Below are 19,045 nucleotides of genomic sequence, written 5' to 3'. Positions count from 1 at the left end.
TTCCTACAGCAGGCAGGAATAAATAATGCCAAGAGAGATTTGCTTCTTTTGTTTTACTTCTGGGGTATATTTAATGTGCATTCCTTTTTACTTTTCAACTGAAGAACTGAGAAGGCATTACTACTTATATTTAGCATACTCTTAAATGACAAATAACTTAATTCCATTGCTATTAAAACAGTCTGTTGTGGCAGAAGAAGATGTGGCCATATGTTATCAATTCTTGTTAGTCTATGTGCAGTTAGATTCTCTCACCCTTTCTTTTCTTTTTTTTCTTTTTTTGCAAAGGGAGCTCAGTTGGTTTGCCTGAAAACAAGCTGCGCATTTGTATTCAGCCTCAGCCCCAACACCTGACAGTGGGGGATGCTTTGGTACTAGAATGTGGAGCTGTTGGAAACCCAATTCCCAACTACCAGTGGTTCAGAAATGGGCTGCCCTTGGCAAATGGGAGCAAAAATGTCTACGTGGTAAGTTACTGCAAAGTGCCAGCCTTGGGAGACAACCTTTAACTTGTAGCATAAAGCTGCTTCCTTGGAGAAAATCACTTTATCACAGCCTTGATAACCCCTTCTGTAAGTGCTCACTAGAATTTGTTTTCCTGTTCTGTGACTCATTTGCCCATACTCTTCTGAGGCTCTCAGGTGCATAGTTTTAACCCTGAACACGTTTCAGGTGGTAGTCACAGGCTGTAAGGCTGTAGTGCACTTTGGACACAAGAAAGATTAATTATCAGTAAAAGTGAAGGCCTCTCTTTCTGCCCTGCACTGCAGAGCACGGATTTGTACAAGCTGTTGCATTCAGGGCTTCGTGTATCTCAAGCCTGTCAGGTGTATCTGCATTCTTTCTTGAGTCCTTGAAAACATTTATAGACCACACCTGCTGTCCAGCTGACTGGAGAATGAGGGTATCAGCAGTTTTGGGGTTTGTTTAGGCTTTGCCTTTAGTTTTTGCTCTTTCTTGCATATGGGTTTAAATGAAACTAATAAGGGTATCTTTTGGGGTCTGGTGGGATGACCATGGTGATGTTTGCATAGGTAACCTGTGTGGGTGTGGAACATCAAGGGACATACTGGTGTCACATATTCAATGATCAGGAAGATCAAGACAGCAAGAAGATAGAAGTCATTATAGGTAGGGAGTTTTTCTGCAATACAGCTCATCTGATGTATCAGTTTCTTCCCTATCATTAGGATTTCTTTTTGAAGCTTTTAATATTATGCAAGCACATGCCTTCTGTGGTTTTTATTTATCCAGTTTTTAAAAACAGCTGTGCTTGCAGCAAATGGAATTTTAGAGCTTTATCAGTTAAAAAGTGCTCTGGGTTGTTGCTGTAAGCAGCATAGAAATGCTGCCATGTTTTGGTGTTGCTAGCATGCACATGGTTTGTCAGCAGATTGTAAGCTGATTTATTTATGGTTTTTGACAACTGAAAAAACAGTTTAACCCTTGTCAGTGTTTTGAACACTGTTACACTGAGTCCTCCAGCAATATGCACAGGTTAGATTATTCATAGCAAGCAGAATAAATGAATATAAGATGGTTTAGTGTGTGCACATATAACTAAAAGGAAAAGATCTGATTGTGTAGCTTTCAGATCTATCTGCAAATACTATTGCATAATTCACATGAAGAGTACTTTCCTATCCTGAGAGATGTTCTGATCTAGAGTTTTAGTAATAATTACTATACAGTGTTATGGTCAGTGCTGACTGACTGCTATAAAATAAGTCAGGTTGCAGAGAAGCTTTGGAGTGACCTTTGTGTTTCTTTGTGTGCTAACTCTCATAACTGAGAGCAATTGTCTTCCAATTTTCCCCCTCTTTAAAACACAAGGAAGGAAAGCTATGGCAGTGGAGTGCACAGAAGGTAAAGTAAACCTTTAGTTGTGAATCAATATTTAAAAATCAGTGACAAGGGTGACGGATTGTTGAGTGTGCTGCTGAAAAGCATGTGTGGATTCAGAGCTTCAGGCTGTTTCAAAACTGGTGTGTGATGCAGCATTCCTTCTGCATGTGCTTCTCTCTCCTTTGCCTTGATACCATCATCTAGAGCACATGGGAGAAAAGCCAAGCTACTTTCTTCTTTTGTAATATTCTAAGTTGTTTGATTTTTGCACTGGTTTTGTCCTGTGCTTAGTTTCTAGTGAAATGTAAAGATCTTGAGATTTCTTTGCCTGGGCTTTGGAGGCAACATCCTTGCAAGAAAAGCTGAAGATGTTTAGGAACCTGGGTGACCTTAGAGAGCTGGTCAGAGCTCTTCTGTCAGCTCTGTGGCTACAAGAGGTGTTGCCAGCAACCTCAGGAGGACAAGTTCTCTTTGCCTTTGCATTGCTACAATAGGGAGGAAGAAGACCATATTGATACCATCCCTAGACTCCTGAGCAACTCAGTGTTCTCCGAATAAATAGGTGAAACCTGTGGTAGTTTAAAATGTTTGAAAGTTGTGTCTGAAGTCTTTCTCAACACATATGGCTTCACAAAGTGAGATTTCTTGCTCAGGATGTTGCTTTCTCAGCAGTCCTTCAAATACCTATTTTTCAAATGGATGATTCTAACATCTTGTTTATTCATGCAAGCTGCTTGCATGCCTGTGGCACAGCATGTATTTCTCTCTTTGTTTTGAGATCTACTATATTATAAGGCTTTGTCTAGCTTAGCTTCCTATATTGATGTAGGATTTTCTCTTCTCTGCGTGTGGAATAAACATATGAAAGGTTAGATTTACAAAAATGCGAAGCCAAAAGTATTTTGGAAAGGAAGCTTGTTTTCTAATGTTTGGCTTCTATTAATAACAGCATGACATTTAATTGCACTTTTATTAATAAAAAATGTATTTTTTGCTTCTTGTTTAAACTATGATTTTACTGATGTATTTCTTCACAGAAGATTTAAGTGATCTTCAAAAGCCAGGTAAGTGCTAAGTTTTTAAAAACTTGAATTTTGCATCTGGACTTTTATGTTACAACTCACTGGAGCCTAGCTGGGCTAAAATACAGTTTGCATTATCTGGATGTATTTATAACTGGGGATTCAATGGGGGCAGCATAGCTCTCTGGTTCCAGTAAATTAACTTGAATATAGGGAACCAGAGGGCTGCAGATCACTTTGTAAAAATCACATAAAGCTGGTCTTTTATATTGCATTTTGCTGACACAAATGCAGAAGGAATAATTTTTGCTTCTCCATGGCTTCTTTGGACAGAAACTGAAGTTTTAGTATATTGCTGCTTTTTCAGATGGTGAAGGTGAAAAGATGTGAGGGGTCTTGTTGTCACCCATGACTTGCTGAATTGGTGTATTTCTGAAATTCGTGTTGGGCTGAGCTAATGGGATTTGAAGCCCATTTGGTGTTTACTGCAGAAACATAGATCTGGAGTAGGCTATCCCTGATATGGTGTTCCCAAAATCTCAGATCACAAAGCTCATAACTTCCTGGGGTATACCTCAGAGAGGCGTTTCCTTATGCCAAGACTTGGGTTTAGTCACTGAAGTGGCACTGTATGATGGGTGACATGTTATCCCAAGGGTACCACTCTGGCATATCCCTTTCCTGTTCCTCTTGGCACAGCATTGGCTCCACCACCCCTCTGTGAAGTACACAGTTTTCACAAACAGATGGTCATCCCTGCTAAGCATCCCCCATCTTGCACATATGCATTTTGTCACTCAAAATGCTGGTATAGAGTTCCTGAGATGCGAAATCAGATTGTAAGCATCTGTTCTTTCTCAATTTATAGAACTGGCTATTCATGTTCTGTTAGGCTTTGTTTGCTGGGAGAGCATGAAGGGAAATCAGGTAAACAACAAAAGAAAAGACAAAACAGCAAAAGAGCACTTTGTCTTAAACTGGTAGCATTGGTCAAAGCAGCACCAACAGACTGGCTGTGTGGGACATGTGGTTCATTTCCTGACATAGGCATCTATGGCTGTAGGTACTGACTGACTGCTCTATTACTGTCTTTCAAACAGACCTACAAGAACAATCAAATCACAGACCTGTTGGTGAGTAGTTTTGTAGCTGTCATGACCATTTCATATCTAGGACATAGGTTTTGCTTCCTATCAATATGTCTGCTTCTGGCCCTGCCAGAGAAACAACTGTAGTGCACACATGACTTGGCTGTGGTCAGGCATGATGTCTTGTCAGTGCTAGACCAGGTGGAAAGGCTGCTGGCCTCTGCCAAAATACTGCCACTTTTTCAGGTTCATCAGTGTAAGAGAGAGTGTAGGTGCTCCTCGGCTCCCTTCATCTTTTCTAAATTAACTGGAATGCTTGTACTTTTAGAAGTGTTTTTCAGTGACAACATGTCACTATCGCTCAGTCCCTGCTGTTTGAAATAGTTTATACTGTTCAAGACCTTGAAGATTTCACAGCTGCATAAATGCTGAAAACATCTGGTTTCAAGGGGGTGAAATGCGGGACATGGAGGCTGTGGACAGAGATTCCCTTCTGGATCTAGCTGTGCTGTCTCTGAAGCTAGCTTGGGGCATTCTTGTGATCTCATTTGCCACCAGAGCTGTGGGACAATAATTCCCATCAGAGAGAAGTAACAAAGTAGGGAGGAGATGCCTTGCTTTAAATAAGTGCCTTTCTGTAACTTAAGTGTGCCATTTTGGGATAAAAGTCAGGCTAGTGGTCTCTACAGCATTTCTATCAATGTGACTTTTTTACCCTTTTATTACTGATTTGTTTACTTAAAACAGAATTACTTAGGACTTCATTAAAATCAAAATGAACATATCTCAAACTACAACAATACCAACAGATTTCCTCCAAGTTTTGTAAATTTCTCATGTAGCTGTGAAGTTGTTTTTAACCAGAGCAACATGAAAAAGAAATTGAAACAAACAGAAAAAAGACTGTTTCCTTCTGACCTGTAAAAGTTTCCACCTAAATGTTCTGTGTTTCAGAGAGATGGGACATGGAGATGAGATGTGGAAGTGGGTTTTTGTTTGTTTTTCAAAAAGCTTAAGAAAATGTGAGGGTTTTGGGAAAGTATACTGGCATAGCTTTGGCAACTTGCCACAACAATTTTCAGGTATATTAAATTTTTTCTTGCATGGGGGAATTCAGTAATTACCTGAGCTTTCAAAAAATTAAAGAAATGGGAGGCAGCCTGAGTGACTCACTTGGCAGATTATCCAATCTGAGATGCATCACAGCTCAGATATGTTAGCTGGGAGACATTGCTGAAATGGGTTTTTGCATGAGAAGAGAGTTGAGCCATATTGTTGATGTAGGATGACTTTAAAATTATGTAAAATATTGTGCCTGAAGTAAGACTGGATAATTATTTTAACTTTGGAAGACATTATAAGTGTTGAACCCGTGGGATATATAAACATTCTGTGTCTTTGTCTTTGCAGCAACAGACAAGGTAGCTCTGTTAATAGGGAACATGAGCTACTGGAATCACCCCCAGCTCAAGGCTCCCATGGTGGATGTCTATGAATTGACCAATTTGCTCAGACAGCTGGATTTCAAAGTTGTTTCTCTGCTGGATCTTACTGAGTCCGAGATGCGAAATGCAGTGGATGAATTTTTACTTCTGCTGGACAAAGGAGTGTATGGTAAGAACATGTGATACCCCTTCTGAAGTAGGGCAGTTTTGTGATGTGTCAAGTACAGAAACATCTGCTCCTTACCTCTGCCAGCTCACAAGATGTGATGGCAAAAGACGCTTCCTGGAAAATGGCACTTATGTACAATGGGGCTATTAAATTTTAGAACAGATAAAATGTTTAAACCTTTTTCTTTAACCATGCCTGAAGCTGCAGTGGACTTGTTTGATAGTGCTGATGAGTTTGTCTGCTAAGAGCTGCTGCATCTGTACAGCATATTTGTCCACGTGCAGATGATGCACATCGGAACTGTGAAGCTGTTCTGATTGCCTGTACTAGTGCACGATGGACACGAGCTTGTAGCAGGAGAGTTGCACAGAAACCCAGGCAACTGCAGTGTACAAGACTTGGGTAGTCTTGGGCAGCAGTCCTTGCTGCTCTCAGGAGACCTCTTCAACCTGTTCTTCATAACGTTCTGCTCTGTTGCTCTCGTCCCTGCCCTGCCAGCACGTTAATGGTTTGGGCTGGGAAGTCCCTTGGAGTCCTTGGGCTGCAGGTCTGCTGGGGAGGTGGAAACAGCCTGAAGCTCAGCATGGGATCTGTTCTGGGCTTGCTGGTGGGACCCTTCTGTTCACCCCTGTCTCTCTACAGCATGTCTGCAGAATGCTCTTTCCTTCTGGCTTTCCATCCCGGCACTCTGAGAAGGGGCTGCTCTGCTCTGGCTCTCCAGCTGGGCAGGAGCAGAGGAGGAGGCTGCTGAGCTCCAGTACCAGGTCTGTGGGGCAGGAGGGAGAGTGGGACATGGGAGCAAAGACTCTCTTCACACTCAACAGATGGGATGCAGTCTATTTTGCCACATTTCTAGGTTAAGTAGAAATCCTTTTGAACTGCTGGTTCCTGTCAGTTGTGATACTGGCCTGGCAAGCAGAGTTTTTCATCATGTTCTTGGCAGAGAGTGAAAGAAAGTTCTGCAAACCTGAATTTCTACTTCAAAAAGCAGATGGAAAAGATGTTTGTTTATGTAAAATGAATACATAAGTTTCCTTTGTCTGCACACTCCAAAGAAGTAAAATAAAAAAGAGAAGAATTCACATTATCTTTTGCAGAACACCCCTCGTGTAAGGAGAGGCCTCATGTGAGACATGGGTGAGCTGTGTACTTCAGGTCCTGACTTTCTGCAGTTGTCAATAATAAAGGGCCTGTCACTGAGTTGAGTGCTGAGATTCCTGTGTAGGCAGAGCTCAGGTACAGCAGTTGTTTCACAGCTCTGTGGAAGATCTGAACATAAGAGTATAAAATGATTTCTGCATGTCTTTGCACATTAGATGAAAAGCTTCATAGTGGGTAAGCTGCTTCAGCATTTGTTTTTTTTTTCCTTCAGATATAAAATAACACCCCACCAAAATCCAAGGCTCTCACTTCTAAATTACAGCATCACTGTAATAATTATACTGCAGCATCTCATCAGTGTTGGTTTAAGCTACAGGTGCACATATTAAGCAAAGTATGCATGCTGAAAGTTGTGTGTTTACCTCATTTCTCTCCAAGTTTTTTTGTGTCACATCCACTTATGAGACACCTGTAATAGAATATTGATAATAATTTTAAGCTCTCCTCCACATGCAGCACAGGAGGTGCCTTCTGCTGGGATAATGACTGGCCAGTTGGGTCTGGTGAGCATGGCTGCTACTGATACACATTGATTCTTAGATGTTTACTCATAGATTGAGATCCCTTGTCTTGCATACACTGGAATTTTGAGGGACAAAATACAAGACAGAACTGGTGGCTGTGATAGCTGAGGGAGCATGTAGAGGAAGAGCAAAAACCTTCATGTCTTGTGTGGAAAAGGCCTAGAATGACCTGCCCTGAAATGTAAGGGAAGTTTTTCTGTGGTCTTTGAGGAGTTTGCTGATGACTGCCAATATTTTTGTCATTTTTCTAAAAGCTAAGATTGCATAAAGGACTGCAGAAATTACTTAGAACAGAGACCAAAAAGTTCTGCCAGTTGTCCTGTTTAAATTGCAGGATTCCTACAGTAATTCCCACCTGAAGAAACATTTGATTCTTTCTTGGAGCACAAGGTCACAATATGGCTTAGTATGACATTTTTAATGGTGTGTTACCTGCTGCTCTGTCTGTGCAGAACTGCCTGATCTGACACTTGGGCATCTATGCCTTAGCCAAAACTTGAATGACATGAAGACTGATGATGGCAGTAAAGTTTATTAGACTTTCTGGTAGGAGTTCTCTTTTTTTCTTTCCTGGGAAACATGTGCTCACACGTTTGAGTGAGCTTTTAGATTCTTGCACCTTCTCATTTTTTTTTTCTGTAATTGTTGTCATGAATTTAGAAAATAAAATACTGAAATGCCTTAATGAGTTTCTCTCCAGCAGCAGATGAAAGCTTTTATAAGGCATGATTTGCAGTTGCACTTTTTCAGCAAATTGCTCTTTCTGAAAGGTAAGCAGAGCATTCCTCAGTTGTGATTGGTAGTAACTACTGACTGCAGTAGTCACTTTGTTTCTTCCGGAGAGTGGCCATGAATGGCTTAAAGCATATAGAAGGTGCTGTCAGTGCACAAATAGGTAATGTTTTATGGCATTTTTAGTGGGCGTAGCTCCAAATGGCAGAGACATAGTGGCTACTTCTGTTTATTCCTTGTTACACATATTCCTGATGCCTAAGGTGATGTTGTGTAATCCTTGCTTACTGCCAGGAAAGTGGCATTTCAGCTATGGCTCCTTAAGAACAGGAGCAGTAAACAGAGCAGTGATGGTCTCTAATGTCTTAGTTTGAGTTTTTCCAAATGAAGGATGCAATTAATATTGTATTCCAGCAAATTACCACAGGGTAAAAGCATAGACCTATGCATTTAAAGGCTAAGAATAGTTAGGGGGCTTTCTTTCAGAAAAGAAAGAAAGAGAGAAAGCGAGCAGGAGGCACAGCTACCGCTGCAACACTGACGTCGGTGAGCAACTTGAGCCTGCTTAAAATTGTTGTGTCCAAGTGTCTAACGAAGCCCTCCAAACATGTTTACTCTGCTTACTCTGAGTATGCAGAGGTTATTTCTGATCTTGAGCTCAACATGTTAACTGTTGCAGGTACTCATCACACGAGCATTGCACTTATCTGCCCAAGGATATCGAAGAAATGTAGTTGTTATTTCTGAGGATTTCTATCAGATGTGGAAATACTCTTAGGAATCCTGCTTTACATTAGATTTGTTTCCTTCACTCAGTCCAAATACTTCTCTAACAAACACTCAGACATAGATAATCTCATATATAACCTTGATTTAGGTCCAGATCAAAACTCTGTGGAAATAAAATTTAAATTTCTTTTGGACTTGGAGTAAGTCCAGAGGAGGCCACAAAGATGATCCGAGGGCGGGAGCAGCTCTCCTGTGAAGATGGGCTGAGAGCAGTGGGAAATGGTTTTAAACTGGAAGAGGGTAGATTTAGATTAGACACCAGGAGGAAATGATTTACTGTGAGGGTAGTGAGACCCTGGCCCAGGTTGCCCAGAGAAGCTGTGGCTGCCCCATCCCTGGAAGTGTTGAAGGGCAGGTTGGATGGGGCTTGGATCAACCTGGGCTGCTGGGAGGTGTCCCTGCCCATGCAGGGGGTTGGATCTACATGATCTTCAAGGTGCCTTCCAACCCAAACCAGTCTGGGATTCTGTGATTTAAAGTTAGGACCTGGTAGGGATTTGTGCAATTGTCACTTCATTTTTAACTCTCTTGAAACTGCCTGGTCTCAGGTGACCACTGGAATCTTATTAAATAGCCCAGTAGTATCTTTATGTGTTCAGATTTTTAATCATATGCTTTAAATTCTGTTCCTTTTTGAAATCCACCTTCTAAGAGAAAAAAGGCATTGCCATTTTCCAGGACTGGCAGATGAATACTCATCTGGCTGTGTGAGTGAAGCCCTGCATCCTGGAGTTGCCTTGTATGCACTGGCTGCTCATCCTGCCCAGGCATGTTTCCCATAAAAAGAGATGGAGCACTCTTGATTGAATGGAGCAGTTTGCAGGGTCCTGGCATAGCTGTTAGTGACACAAGAGAGCCAAGGGCTGGGTCTGAAGGGCTGCAGCTGTACTCAGAGTGCAGGGCTGTGTGAGCAGTGCTTCATTTCAGTGTGTTTGGGTGAGGCACACCCGGTGGTTACCGAAGAGTCAGGTTTTGTGGTGACATCTCACTGCTGGTTTTGATAAGAACAGGGACATAAAACAGCCATGTCTGCAGTTAGCACAAACTTTAATCTCTCTGTTGACTTGTATTCAGCTGCAGGACTAGATACTAGTTGAAGACCTGACCTAGAGACTGCTTTGTGTAGAGGAATAAAGATGGGACTTGCCATACATAAGCAACACCAGTACTAGGAACAGACAATGAGAGAGTCCCTTTAATCATACAAGCTTCTGGTAGCAGGGCAGGTTGTTAATGCCAGGATCATCTCATTTTACTGCAAGTTGATATGACTTTAACATTTTTATTCATATAAGTAAAATCCAAGTCCTAGGCTGCAGTTCCCTTTTTCAGGATTAAGAAATGCTTTTGCTTAATTCCATGATATATTTTCTTTATATAAAACTATTAGATGTTTTGTTGAAGATATTAAAATATTGCAGACTGTTGTATTGACACATGAGAGAGATGATGGTAGGATAACCCTTGGTGTCTAAGTAAGCTTACAAGTAATTTGTTTGTTTAGTAGACCTGCAAGTGTCAGGAGTCTGAAACTAAAGAGATGTAGATGCAATCAACTAAAAATGAGTTGTTGGTAGCTGGGTAAGGGGAAAGTCCTGCCAGACACAATCATGCAATAATTTATTTATTTTTCCTCTAAATGTAAAAATATTTATTATTCCTACCTATAAAAATGTAAAATGGAGAAACTGACTCTATAGAGGAAACAGCAAAACCAAAAACTTGCAAAATGCTCTCACAGTGTAAGCAAGGGTTTTCTCTGATTTTTTCTTTTTCTAGTTAAAGTATGTTTAAGAATTGTCAATGATTAGGTTTAAAAAAAAAATAAATTTTCAAGATGACATACAGTGTAAGCAAGGGTTTTCTCTGATTTTTTTCTTTTTCTAGTTAATGTATGTTTAAGAATTGTCAACGATTAGGTTTAAAAAAAATAAATAAATTTTCAAGATGACAGCATCTCTCATTTAAAAAATATAATCCATCCCAACTGTTCAGTGTCAGTTTTTTCTATAAAATCTGCAGTGAGTCACAGCTACTCAAAGCTTTGTAGTTGCACATGTGGAGAAGGTGTTTTACACCTGGTACAAGTCTGTGAGTTATATATCATACATAACAGATTATTTCTGTTAGAGGTCATAACTCAAAGCAATTTAAGAGCATTTAACTTTTTGTTTGATGCAAATATTTAAGATTCTACTGCATGAGTGATTTATGTTTTTTAATAATTTGTTGTGTCTGTGTATTGTGAAGGTGACAGCTGTGTGGTTCTTGTCCCCACCCTTCCCTTCCTTCATGTCAGAACAGAGGCCTGTTGATACTAAAAAAACCCAACTGCTTGGAGTAGGTTGAATTCTTCTAATTCCCTCAGAGACACAGTGCATGAAGTTTTTGACCCTGCGGAAATGCGCATCAGTGTTACTATGTACTCTTGCAGCATGTTTTCAGTCATGTATCTTTTGGACCCCCAGGTTTGTTGTACTATGCTGGCCACGGCTACGAGAACTATGGAAACAGCTTCATGGTTCCCATTGATGCTCCAAACCCCTACCGGTCTGCAAACTGCCTGTGTGTGCAGAACATCCTCAAACTCATGCAGGAAAAAGAGACAGGGCTTAACGTGTTCCTGCTGGATATGTGTCGGAAAAGGTACCATCTCACACCCCATGAGCAGGGAGAAGTATCAATAAACTGGGAGAGGTTTCTGCTTCACGGTAGAGGGAGAGGGTATAAGGACTAGTTGTGGGAACCAGCTGTGAAGTTCAGGTTATTCACTGCAGCAACAGGTTAAAGATGAGCCTATTTTAAAAACGAACAAATAAAACTGAGCAGCTCCTTTGAGATAAGAGCAAGGGACCCTGAGAGAGCCGGACTTCAGGGTGAGGAGAAATCTTTAGTCGAGGCTGAGAATTCCTTGTACTTGAAATTTCACGGATCTGAAATTCACAGCCTGCGTCCGAGGACTTTAATGTCAGAGGGTTCACTCAGAGTTATTTTGCCCTTGGCTGGAAATGTGAGACTGGTGATCAGTCTTTCTGTTTCCAGGGACAGGTACTTGCCTCTTGATTTGAGTGACATTTATTGCTGCTTTTTTTTTTAAGTTCTAAAGCATCAGTATTAATAGATAAAAGTGAAATTGGGCATCTTAAAGGAGAAAAAATACACTTTCCCCTAGCATCATTAATCATCATCACAGGGAGGAAAGAGAATCTGAATGATCTAAGGCATGTTAATTTGCCAGAAGGGCTCAAGTGAAGTGCTTTATTTCTGTATGAAGAGACTACAATGTCAGATTAAACCTGAAATTCTTCAGTCGTCACTTCTGAAATCTGATCTCTGTGGAATGTTTCACAATGGAAAATTGCTGGTGCTTTGGTGTTTGTAGAGCCTTCAAACTTCAGGGCTAATGAAATGCCAGTGACCCAATTCAGCTTCACAGTCTGCTGTCCAAATACAAGTACAGCTATGTAAGCTCATGTGAACTACGCAGACACCATGGCTTGAAAAAGAATATTAATTACAAAATTCATATGGGCTTTGTTATTACCTAAAATGGCGAGTTGTCAGGAATCATTTTTAAGAGATTGTAGCCAGACTCAGTACTGGTTAATATAGCATGTCCTCATCTGGGGAGTGCATCATATGTGATTGATTTGTATTTTGATGATTGGACTTGGTGATCTTGAAGGTCTTTTCCAACCTTAATGATTCTACGATTCCATATCTGACTGTGTCTTTGTCTTCATGAAGAGTGTTGATGACACAGATTATCTTTTAGAAGTGAGGATTCATTCCAGAATTGTAGGAAAGAAAAAAAGTACTGTTTCTGAACTGTGCTGCTTTGGTATTTTCAACAGCTGTACAGTTTGTTACCATTATTAGTTCTCAAATTACTGTTTTACTTGTTTATGTTTCTGTTTGTTGCAGAAATGAATATGATGACACGATCCTTATCTTAGATGCTCTGAAGGTCACAGCCAACATTGTTTTTGGATATGCAACGTAAGGAAACTTCTTTCCAGTTATGCCATAGAGGTTTTGAAACCAGAAGTGCCCCACTGAGATTGTACAGCTAATCATTGACACAAAAATACTAACTGTGGTGCTGAAGGGCCAGTAATTTATACTGTCTTTTTTACCTTGTTCTTTGAATCATTCCACAGTCTAACTGACTAAAACAGCTAAACTGACTAAAAGAGCTAAATAGCCTCTCTCAGTTTTCAAGTCAAGTGCAAAAGCTGTTGAATAGAAGTAAATGAGCTTTGATGAAGTCTTCTGAGAGAATTTTAAGCTCCTCATATAAGCATTTTGACATCAGCTGTGGTCTGTGGCTTGAATGTAAGTGAAATCTTTCCAGGGCGAGTTGCTTGCAAAGGAAAAGCAGGCTGTTGGCTTTAGACCCAGCCTAGTTTTCAAATTCTAGGGTTTCTTTCCCCCATTCCCAACATAGCTTTATTCATGTTATCTTCAAGGTGATCTTAATCATGCAGATGTTTCAGTGTTTTTTACTTGTCTGATATTGATGGTCTTGAAGGTGCCAAGGAGCAGAAGCTTTTGAAATTCAGCAGTCAGGGTTGGCCAATGGAATCTTCATGAAGTTCTTGAAGGACCGTTTGTTGGAAGACAAGAAGATTACTGTGCTGCTGGATGAGGTTGCAGAAGGTGAACTCCAGCTTCCTGCACTAACATAGAATCATGCTTAAATGTTCTCATGGCAAATATGTTGCACTACTTTAAGCTCTTTGTGCTGCATGTTGTTAAAAGAGCAGCATTTATCAAGAAGCAGGTGCTACTGGGCAGTGTGCATGTTAACAAAGATCATGACACTATAAAGGGATTTTGACCATCTTTAATAGTGATCACTTTTATACTTTCCTTTTTATTAAACTTTGTTCTGAGAGTCTTTCTGCATGGCACTTTGAATTGTCCATCCACAAAAACTGCTATTCTGTTTTGTGGTGTCAGCTGCTAGTGGCAATCCAGTCATTGCCACATTCATTTAATTAACTGAGTCTTACCCACCTCAAACTGTGATAGGATGATTATTTGCTCTCTATCAAAGGGTATAAGTGCACTATAAAGGGCAATCCACTGGTTTAATACACCTGGTTCAGTAATTGTCTTTTATAATTGATGGGAGAGCTGCTAAAGTGAAAACTGTTGAGGGAAAATGCATTGCTTCTGTGCAGACGTTTGCTCAAATCACAGAAAAATAGGTAAGACCATTAACAAAGAGCTCTCTGAAAAGAGACACTCCCCAAATGTCCTGTAAAATATGACTTGACTCTTACTGCTTTGTCTCTGTTGCCAGGTTATTGTCACATGCTGTTGATGTTCTGACATGGGACCTAATACTTATCTCATTCTTGTGCTCAGAGTGGAGAGAGAGATTGATCTGTCAGGCAGTGTGACAGCCATGGTTATCAGTATTAGCAGATCCTGGGTTTTAGTGAAGGCACTGGTGCACTGAGGACACTTGAAAATGTTCCAGAGAAGTATTCATCTTAGAGGTGTTCCTTGCAAATAGCCTTAATTATTTCATTTTTTTATGAACTCCTATATGGAAATTTTCCAGTTTTGTTCGTTTTTTTTTCATTCACGTTGAAGGCCATAGGTTTGTAATTTCTGCATGTAGTAAAATTGTCTGAAATACCAGCCATTTCTCTCCATTTTCAGTCATTAGCAAACTTGCTTAGGGTGCACTCTGTCTGGTCATCCAGGTCACTAGTGATGATGTTCAACAAACAGTATTGGCCCCTTTGTTGACCCCTAAAATATTCCACTTGCCTCCAGACCTTTAGAAATCACCTCCAGTGGTATTTATTCACATTTTTGAAATTAGTCACTTTAATGAGGACCTTGTTGAATCAGAGCTGTGATACTGCTGGAGCTCGATTTGAAAAACATGAGTATCTTGCCTAGGACAGGTGCTTACCCTTCAAGCACCTAGCATGCTACTTGAGCCACAAGTCAGTGAGTAGCTGAGCCAAGGATATGTCTGAAATGGCAGGTTTTTATGGAAGTGCAGACTCTGGCACAACCACAGCACCCAGACACTGCAGTGATGCACCTAAGTTAGTTAGAATTTCCGCAGCATTGATCCGGAGAGAAATGTTGTGCCTCTTCTTTTCAGATATGGGCAAGTGCCACCTGACCAAAGGCAAGCAAGCTCTGGAGATCCGCAGCAGCTTGTCTGAGAAAAGGGCCCTAACTGATCCCATCCAACAAACCGCTTCGTCTGCAGAGGCTCTGGCACGGAACCTTCAGTGGGCCAAAGCTCATGGTACAGTACATCTGCTTGTAGGTGATCCTGCTGGCACGGTAGGAAACCTTAGAGGATGGACTCCCTTAGTGATAAGCTCTAGTCTGTGGGTTGTGGTATTGAACAGAAATGGAAGAAATTCAAGTTTGTCTCTAATTCTCATTAGTGTGTTCAGATCTTGGAAATGTTTGGGTTTTACCTCTACACAAGGTCATAACGGACAAGAAGACATGCAGAATTCATCCTGAGTAAGTGTGTTTCAGACCACGCAAACTCTGTAGGGGAGACTTTCATCATGTCAGCCTCCTGCAATAATCTTAAGCTTTGGAATTTAAAAACAGAATTTAAAAAACAGAAATTACACAGACTAGTTATCATTTAGAATGTGACGATGTGTTACTTCTTTGCAGAGCTTCCAGAAAGCATGTATCTTGAGTTCCAATGTGGTGTTCAGATTCAGCTGGGGTTTGCAGCTGAGTTTTCCAACGTGATGATCATTTACACACGGATAGTGAAGCAGCCCTTGGAAATCCTGGAGTGCAGAGCCCATGTCACAGACTTTGCTCTCGTAAGTGCTTCCCATCGATGTCTGGGGATCTCACTCCTCTCAAGTTGAAATCTGTCTGGTCTGCCCATGTCATGATGCATCTTTTTTAATCAAATGGGCCTAAACGCCTGAAATCAGATGCTTACATGTGTGTGACACACTTTTTAAAATGTGTATTTTAATATATCTAAAAATACATTCAGTTTACTCTGGGCTTATCTTTTTCAAAGTCTCCTTCATTTTTAATTGTCCAATATCAAGTATTTGTCATATCTGATTTGTCAGTAGCTCCTGTGTGAGCTGAGGACACATCCAATTTGCAGGGCAAGGTTTCTGAGGCTTTGGTTTTACATTTCTTTGATTTTCCATTGATTGTTCAGCTGATGACAGTGAAGGGTAGAATGAATGAGGGCACAGCACAGAAAAGCTTTTTATATTTGTTCAGCTGATGACAGTGAAGGGTAGAATGGAAGGCTTCTTGGGGTAGAATGAATGAGGGCACAGCGCAGAAAAGCTTTTTAGACGGAACAAACAGGACACTTCTGATGCTTTACGAATAAAATATTTGAGTTGTTGTGCACAATAAATACATGTGTTTTCAGCCCACAGGATTTCTGTTGTAGCACTGTACTTCATAGTAGAAATTTGGTTAAAAAGAGCAAGCCTGAAGCAAGCACAGCAAGTTTGACAGGAGCCATCTGCAAAAGATGGTAACCTACTGTAACCCCTTCTGCCTGTGACTAACAGTGATTTCAGCAGCTTTTGCAAGTAGTCCAAGATTACTGTTTTCTTTCCCTTTAAGAAGAAAATGCTGACTTGATAAAAACTGCTCTCTATTTTATAATCTACAAATTCTGTGCCTTCAGTTAAGTTCTCTTATGTTTCTTGCAACAGGACTTGGATGTGGATCCTAAAGAGGCAAATAAAGGAACTCCTGAGGAAACTGGAAGCTATTTAGTATCAAAGGACCTTCCCAAACACTGCCTCTACACCAGGCTAAGTTCACTGCAAAAACTAAGGGTACTAAGGGTTAATATATATTATTCCTCACAAGTTTGTTCAGATAATTTAGATGAATCACGTTGTTTTGCAGTTCTACTGAGGTAGCTGCATATTATTTGTGTAATAAGTAACACATTATTTGGAGGGAAAAAGCACAATTTAGTGACTCTGGTTTCTTGCCTGAGAAATAAAACCCAGAAAATCACTGCATATGCAATCTTGACACTTGGGCACCTAGTGTTTCCTAGGCCTGTACCTAATTTGACAAGTGAAGACCATCTTTTCTCACTGGGAGGATATTCCTGTGCCCTGCAGTACAGGCAGAATGTGGCCTGAAGCAGAGCTGCATCTTGCAAACGGGAGATGAAAATGTTACGGATCCTCTCCTTCCATTCCAGCCTGTGCTCTGGGCACGCAGTTTTTGAAAGGGTCTCACTTCAACATACTGTGGCATGAAGTTTATCTCTGGATCTTTGTGTCATGAACATCTGTGCTGGATGTTGCTTGCAGCTCTTCAGTGCTTTGGCAGCTGCTGTAATACAAGTTGGTTTAGAAATACAGACTATCAGGTGAGCAAGTATTAACTAAAAGAGGTCCTCAGTCTGCAAGTCTTGCCTAATACATGTCTTTAGCTCTTAGAAAGGTTAGTCTTCTTGTCTAGTAGACTATGTCTCTGTATTGTTTCCTGTATTATTTGGTTGGGACGAAATATAACTTTTTTTTTTTTCTTTCTTTTTCCCCTTTCCTTTTCTGCAGGAACACTTGATCTTCACTGTTTGCTTGCACTATGAGTATCCAGGAATAGAAGATACAATGGATGAAAGAAAGGAAGTTAATGTTGGGAAACCCCTTATTGCTAAATTAGGCCTTCATCATGGATTCAGGAATAATAACTGTCTCCAGACCAGTTGTGTGGCTAATAATCCTTTTCACAATCAAACAGAATCAAATCCAGTGCCAACTAAATACTATGTCACTAGTCATTGCCAACCAAATTCCTGTCCAGGCCTTTACCATCGAAACCATGGTTGCTCAGACAGCATCAGACAACCAGAGACATGTTCTTGCAATGGGACTTCAAGGACACCAGCTTCAAGACATGAAGTAGGGAATTACTCATCCCCTGTGGCAGAGAGTAATGTACCAGTGGAGACCACCGATGATACTGTTGAACTGGAATTCCTTCTTTCTGACAGCCTCAGGTTCTCTGAGCAGCAGTAGCTGTGATGTGTTTGGAGCAGACCCTGGGACAGGGAACCCTCCACACTGCTCATCTGTCTTCTAGACTTGGAGGGCTTCAGGACAGAGGGACTGAGGAGTCTAGAGGTGGTACCGGGAAGGAGGTTAGGATGAGAGATTTTTACATCCAAAGAGACAAAACTGGAGTTACAGATTTAGGAGTGAAAAGGGCATGATTTTTTAATTATTTTTTTTCTCCTACCATTTGACATTTGATACAGGGAAAAACCTGAGTTTCCTATTCCACTCTCTGGCAGCTAATGAACAGAGGCAGTCCTGCATTGCAGGGAGGAAGCTGCCCATCTCTGGTAGGATATGAATGTGTAACAGCCTGGCTGTTACAAGTCAGTTTCTCTTGAAATAGTAAAGCCTTGGCTCTTCCCACCTGCTTCTCCAGTACCTACTGGAGTTACAAGATCTACTGTAAATGTATGTTCCAGAAATCCTATGTTTTCAGAGGAATTGCTCAATGTTCAGTTGACATCCTCCCTGCTGGTGGGATCTAGTTGGACACTGTGGAAGGGGCTGTACATGGGCAGAGCAAGTTTCAGGTGGGAATGTTAATGTATCATTAACTACATCTGTTGATCTCCAAATTCATCTTTGCTGAAAGGTGGATTTTAATGTAGTTATTTCCAAAATGACAGCCATGAGCTTGACTTTTCTAACTTTCTCCTTTGGAGGGTATTAAGTAGTGAAATATTTATTGATGAATGACATGTACTTGTGCATTAATTAATTATCATGTGTAATTTACTTGCAAGTCAAGAATTACAGCTTGAGACATGGTCTAGCACTGTAATATTTAGCTGATACTTTGTCATCGTTTTCTAATTTGTATAAAAGCTTATTTTGTTTCTTACTGTGAATAAACTCTTGTCACAAAAGATGTGTCCCTGCATGTGTAGTTACTGTATTCTTCTACTCCTCCCAGTTAAAAAAAAAAAACAAAAAACTGTATCAAAAGAATGCATGTAATAAACGCTTCCCTAACAAAACAGAAGTGGAGACCTGGATCATGAGCTTTTTTATTTGTTTGTGCAAGTCTATATGCCTTCTAGATTCTGATGTCCCATCTGCACTGGTGACTAAACCTGGTGATCCCTCTCCATTGCTTCACAAGGGTATCCAAACAGCTTTCAGTAAAATTGGGACAGTTTCCTTGAGAAATGTGGATAGAGAAAGAATCCAATTATTGAACCTTGAAAGTTGTCCAGAGAAAG

General features: G+C 40.6%; 1 protein-coding gene across 1 annotated transcript in view; it reads left to right on the top strand.

Annotated features, from left to right (window-relative positions):
- MALT1 (mucosa associated lymphoid tissue lymphoma translocation gene 1) overlaps positions 1–17,804 on the top strand; it is a 32,300-nt gene extending 14,496 nt beyond the window's left edge. Inside the window, exons 6-18 of the mRNA XM_010003653.1 lie at positions 289–467; positions 1,035–1,131; positions 1,834–1,866; positions 2,883–2,909; positions 3,968–4,000; positions 5,366–5,569; positions 11,244–11,421; positions 12,700–12,774; positions 13,307–13,434; positions 14,906–15,055; positions 15,445–15,602; positions 16,476–16,601; positions 17,340–17,804. Of these exons, the coding sequence (XP_010001955.1) occupies positions 289–467; positions 1,035–1,131; positions 1,834–1,866; positions 2,883–2,909; positions 3,968–4,000; positions 5,366–5,569; positions 11,244–11,421; positions 12,700–12,774; positions 13,307–13,434; positions 14,906–15,055; positions 15,445–15,602; positions 16,476–16,601; positions 17,340–17,804 (1,853 nt within the window). The remainder of the gene's footprint in view (positions 1–288; positions 468–1,034; positions 1,132–1,833; positions 1,867–2,882; positions 2,910–3,967; positions 4,001–5,365; positions 5,570–11,243; positions 11,422–12,699; positions 12,775–13,306; positions 13,435–14,905; positions 15,056–15,444; positions 15,603–16,475; positions 16,602–17,339) is intronic.
- The last annotated feature ends 1,241 nt before the right edge of the window (positions 17,805–19,045 follow it).

This window comes from Chaetura pelagica, unplaced genomic scaffold (genome assembly GCF_000747805.2).
Source record: "Chaetura pelagica isolate M959 unplaced genomic scaffold, ChaPel_1.0 scaffold488, whole genome shotgun sequence".
Lineage (NCBI taxonomy): Eukaryota > Metazoa > Chordata > Aves > Apodiformes > Apodidae > Chaetura > Chaetura pelagica.
This window is presented reverse-complemented; position numbering and strand designations above follow the sequence as displayed.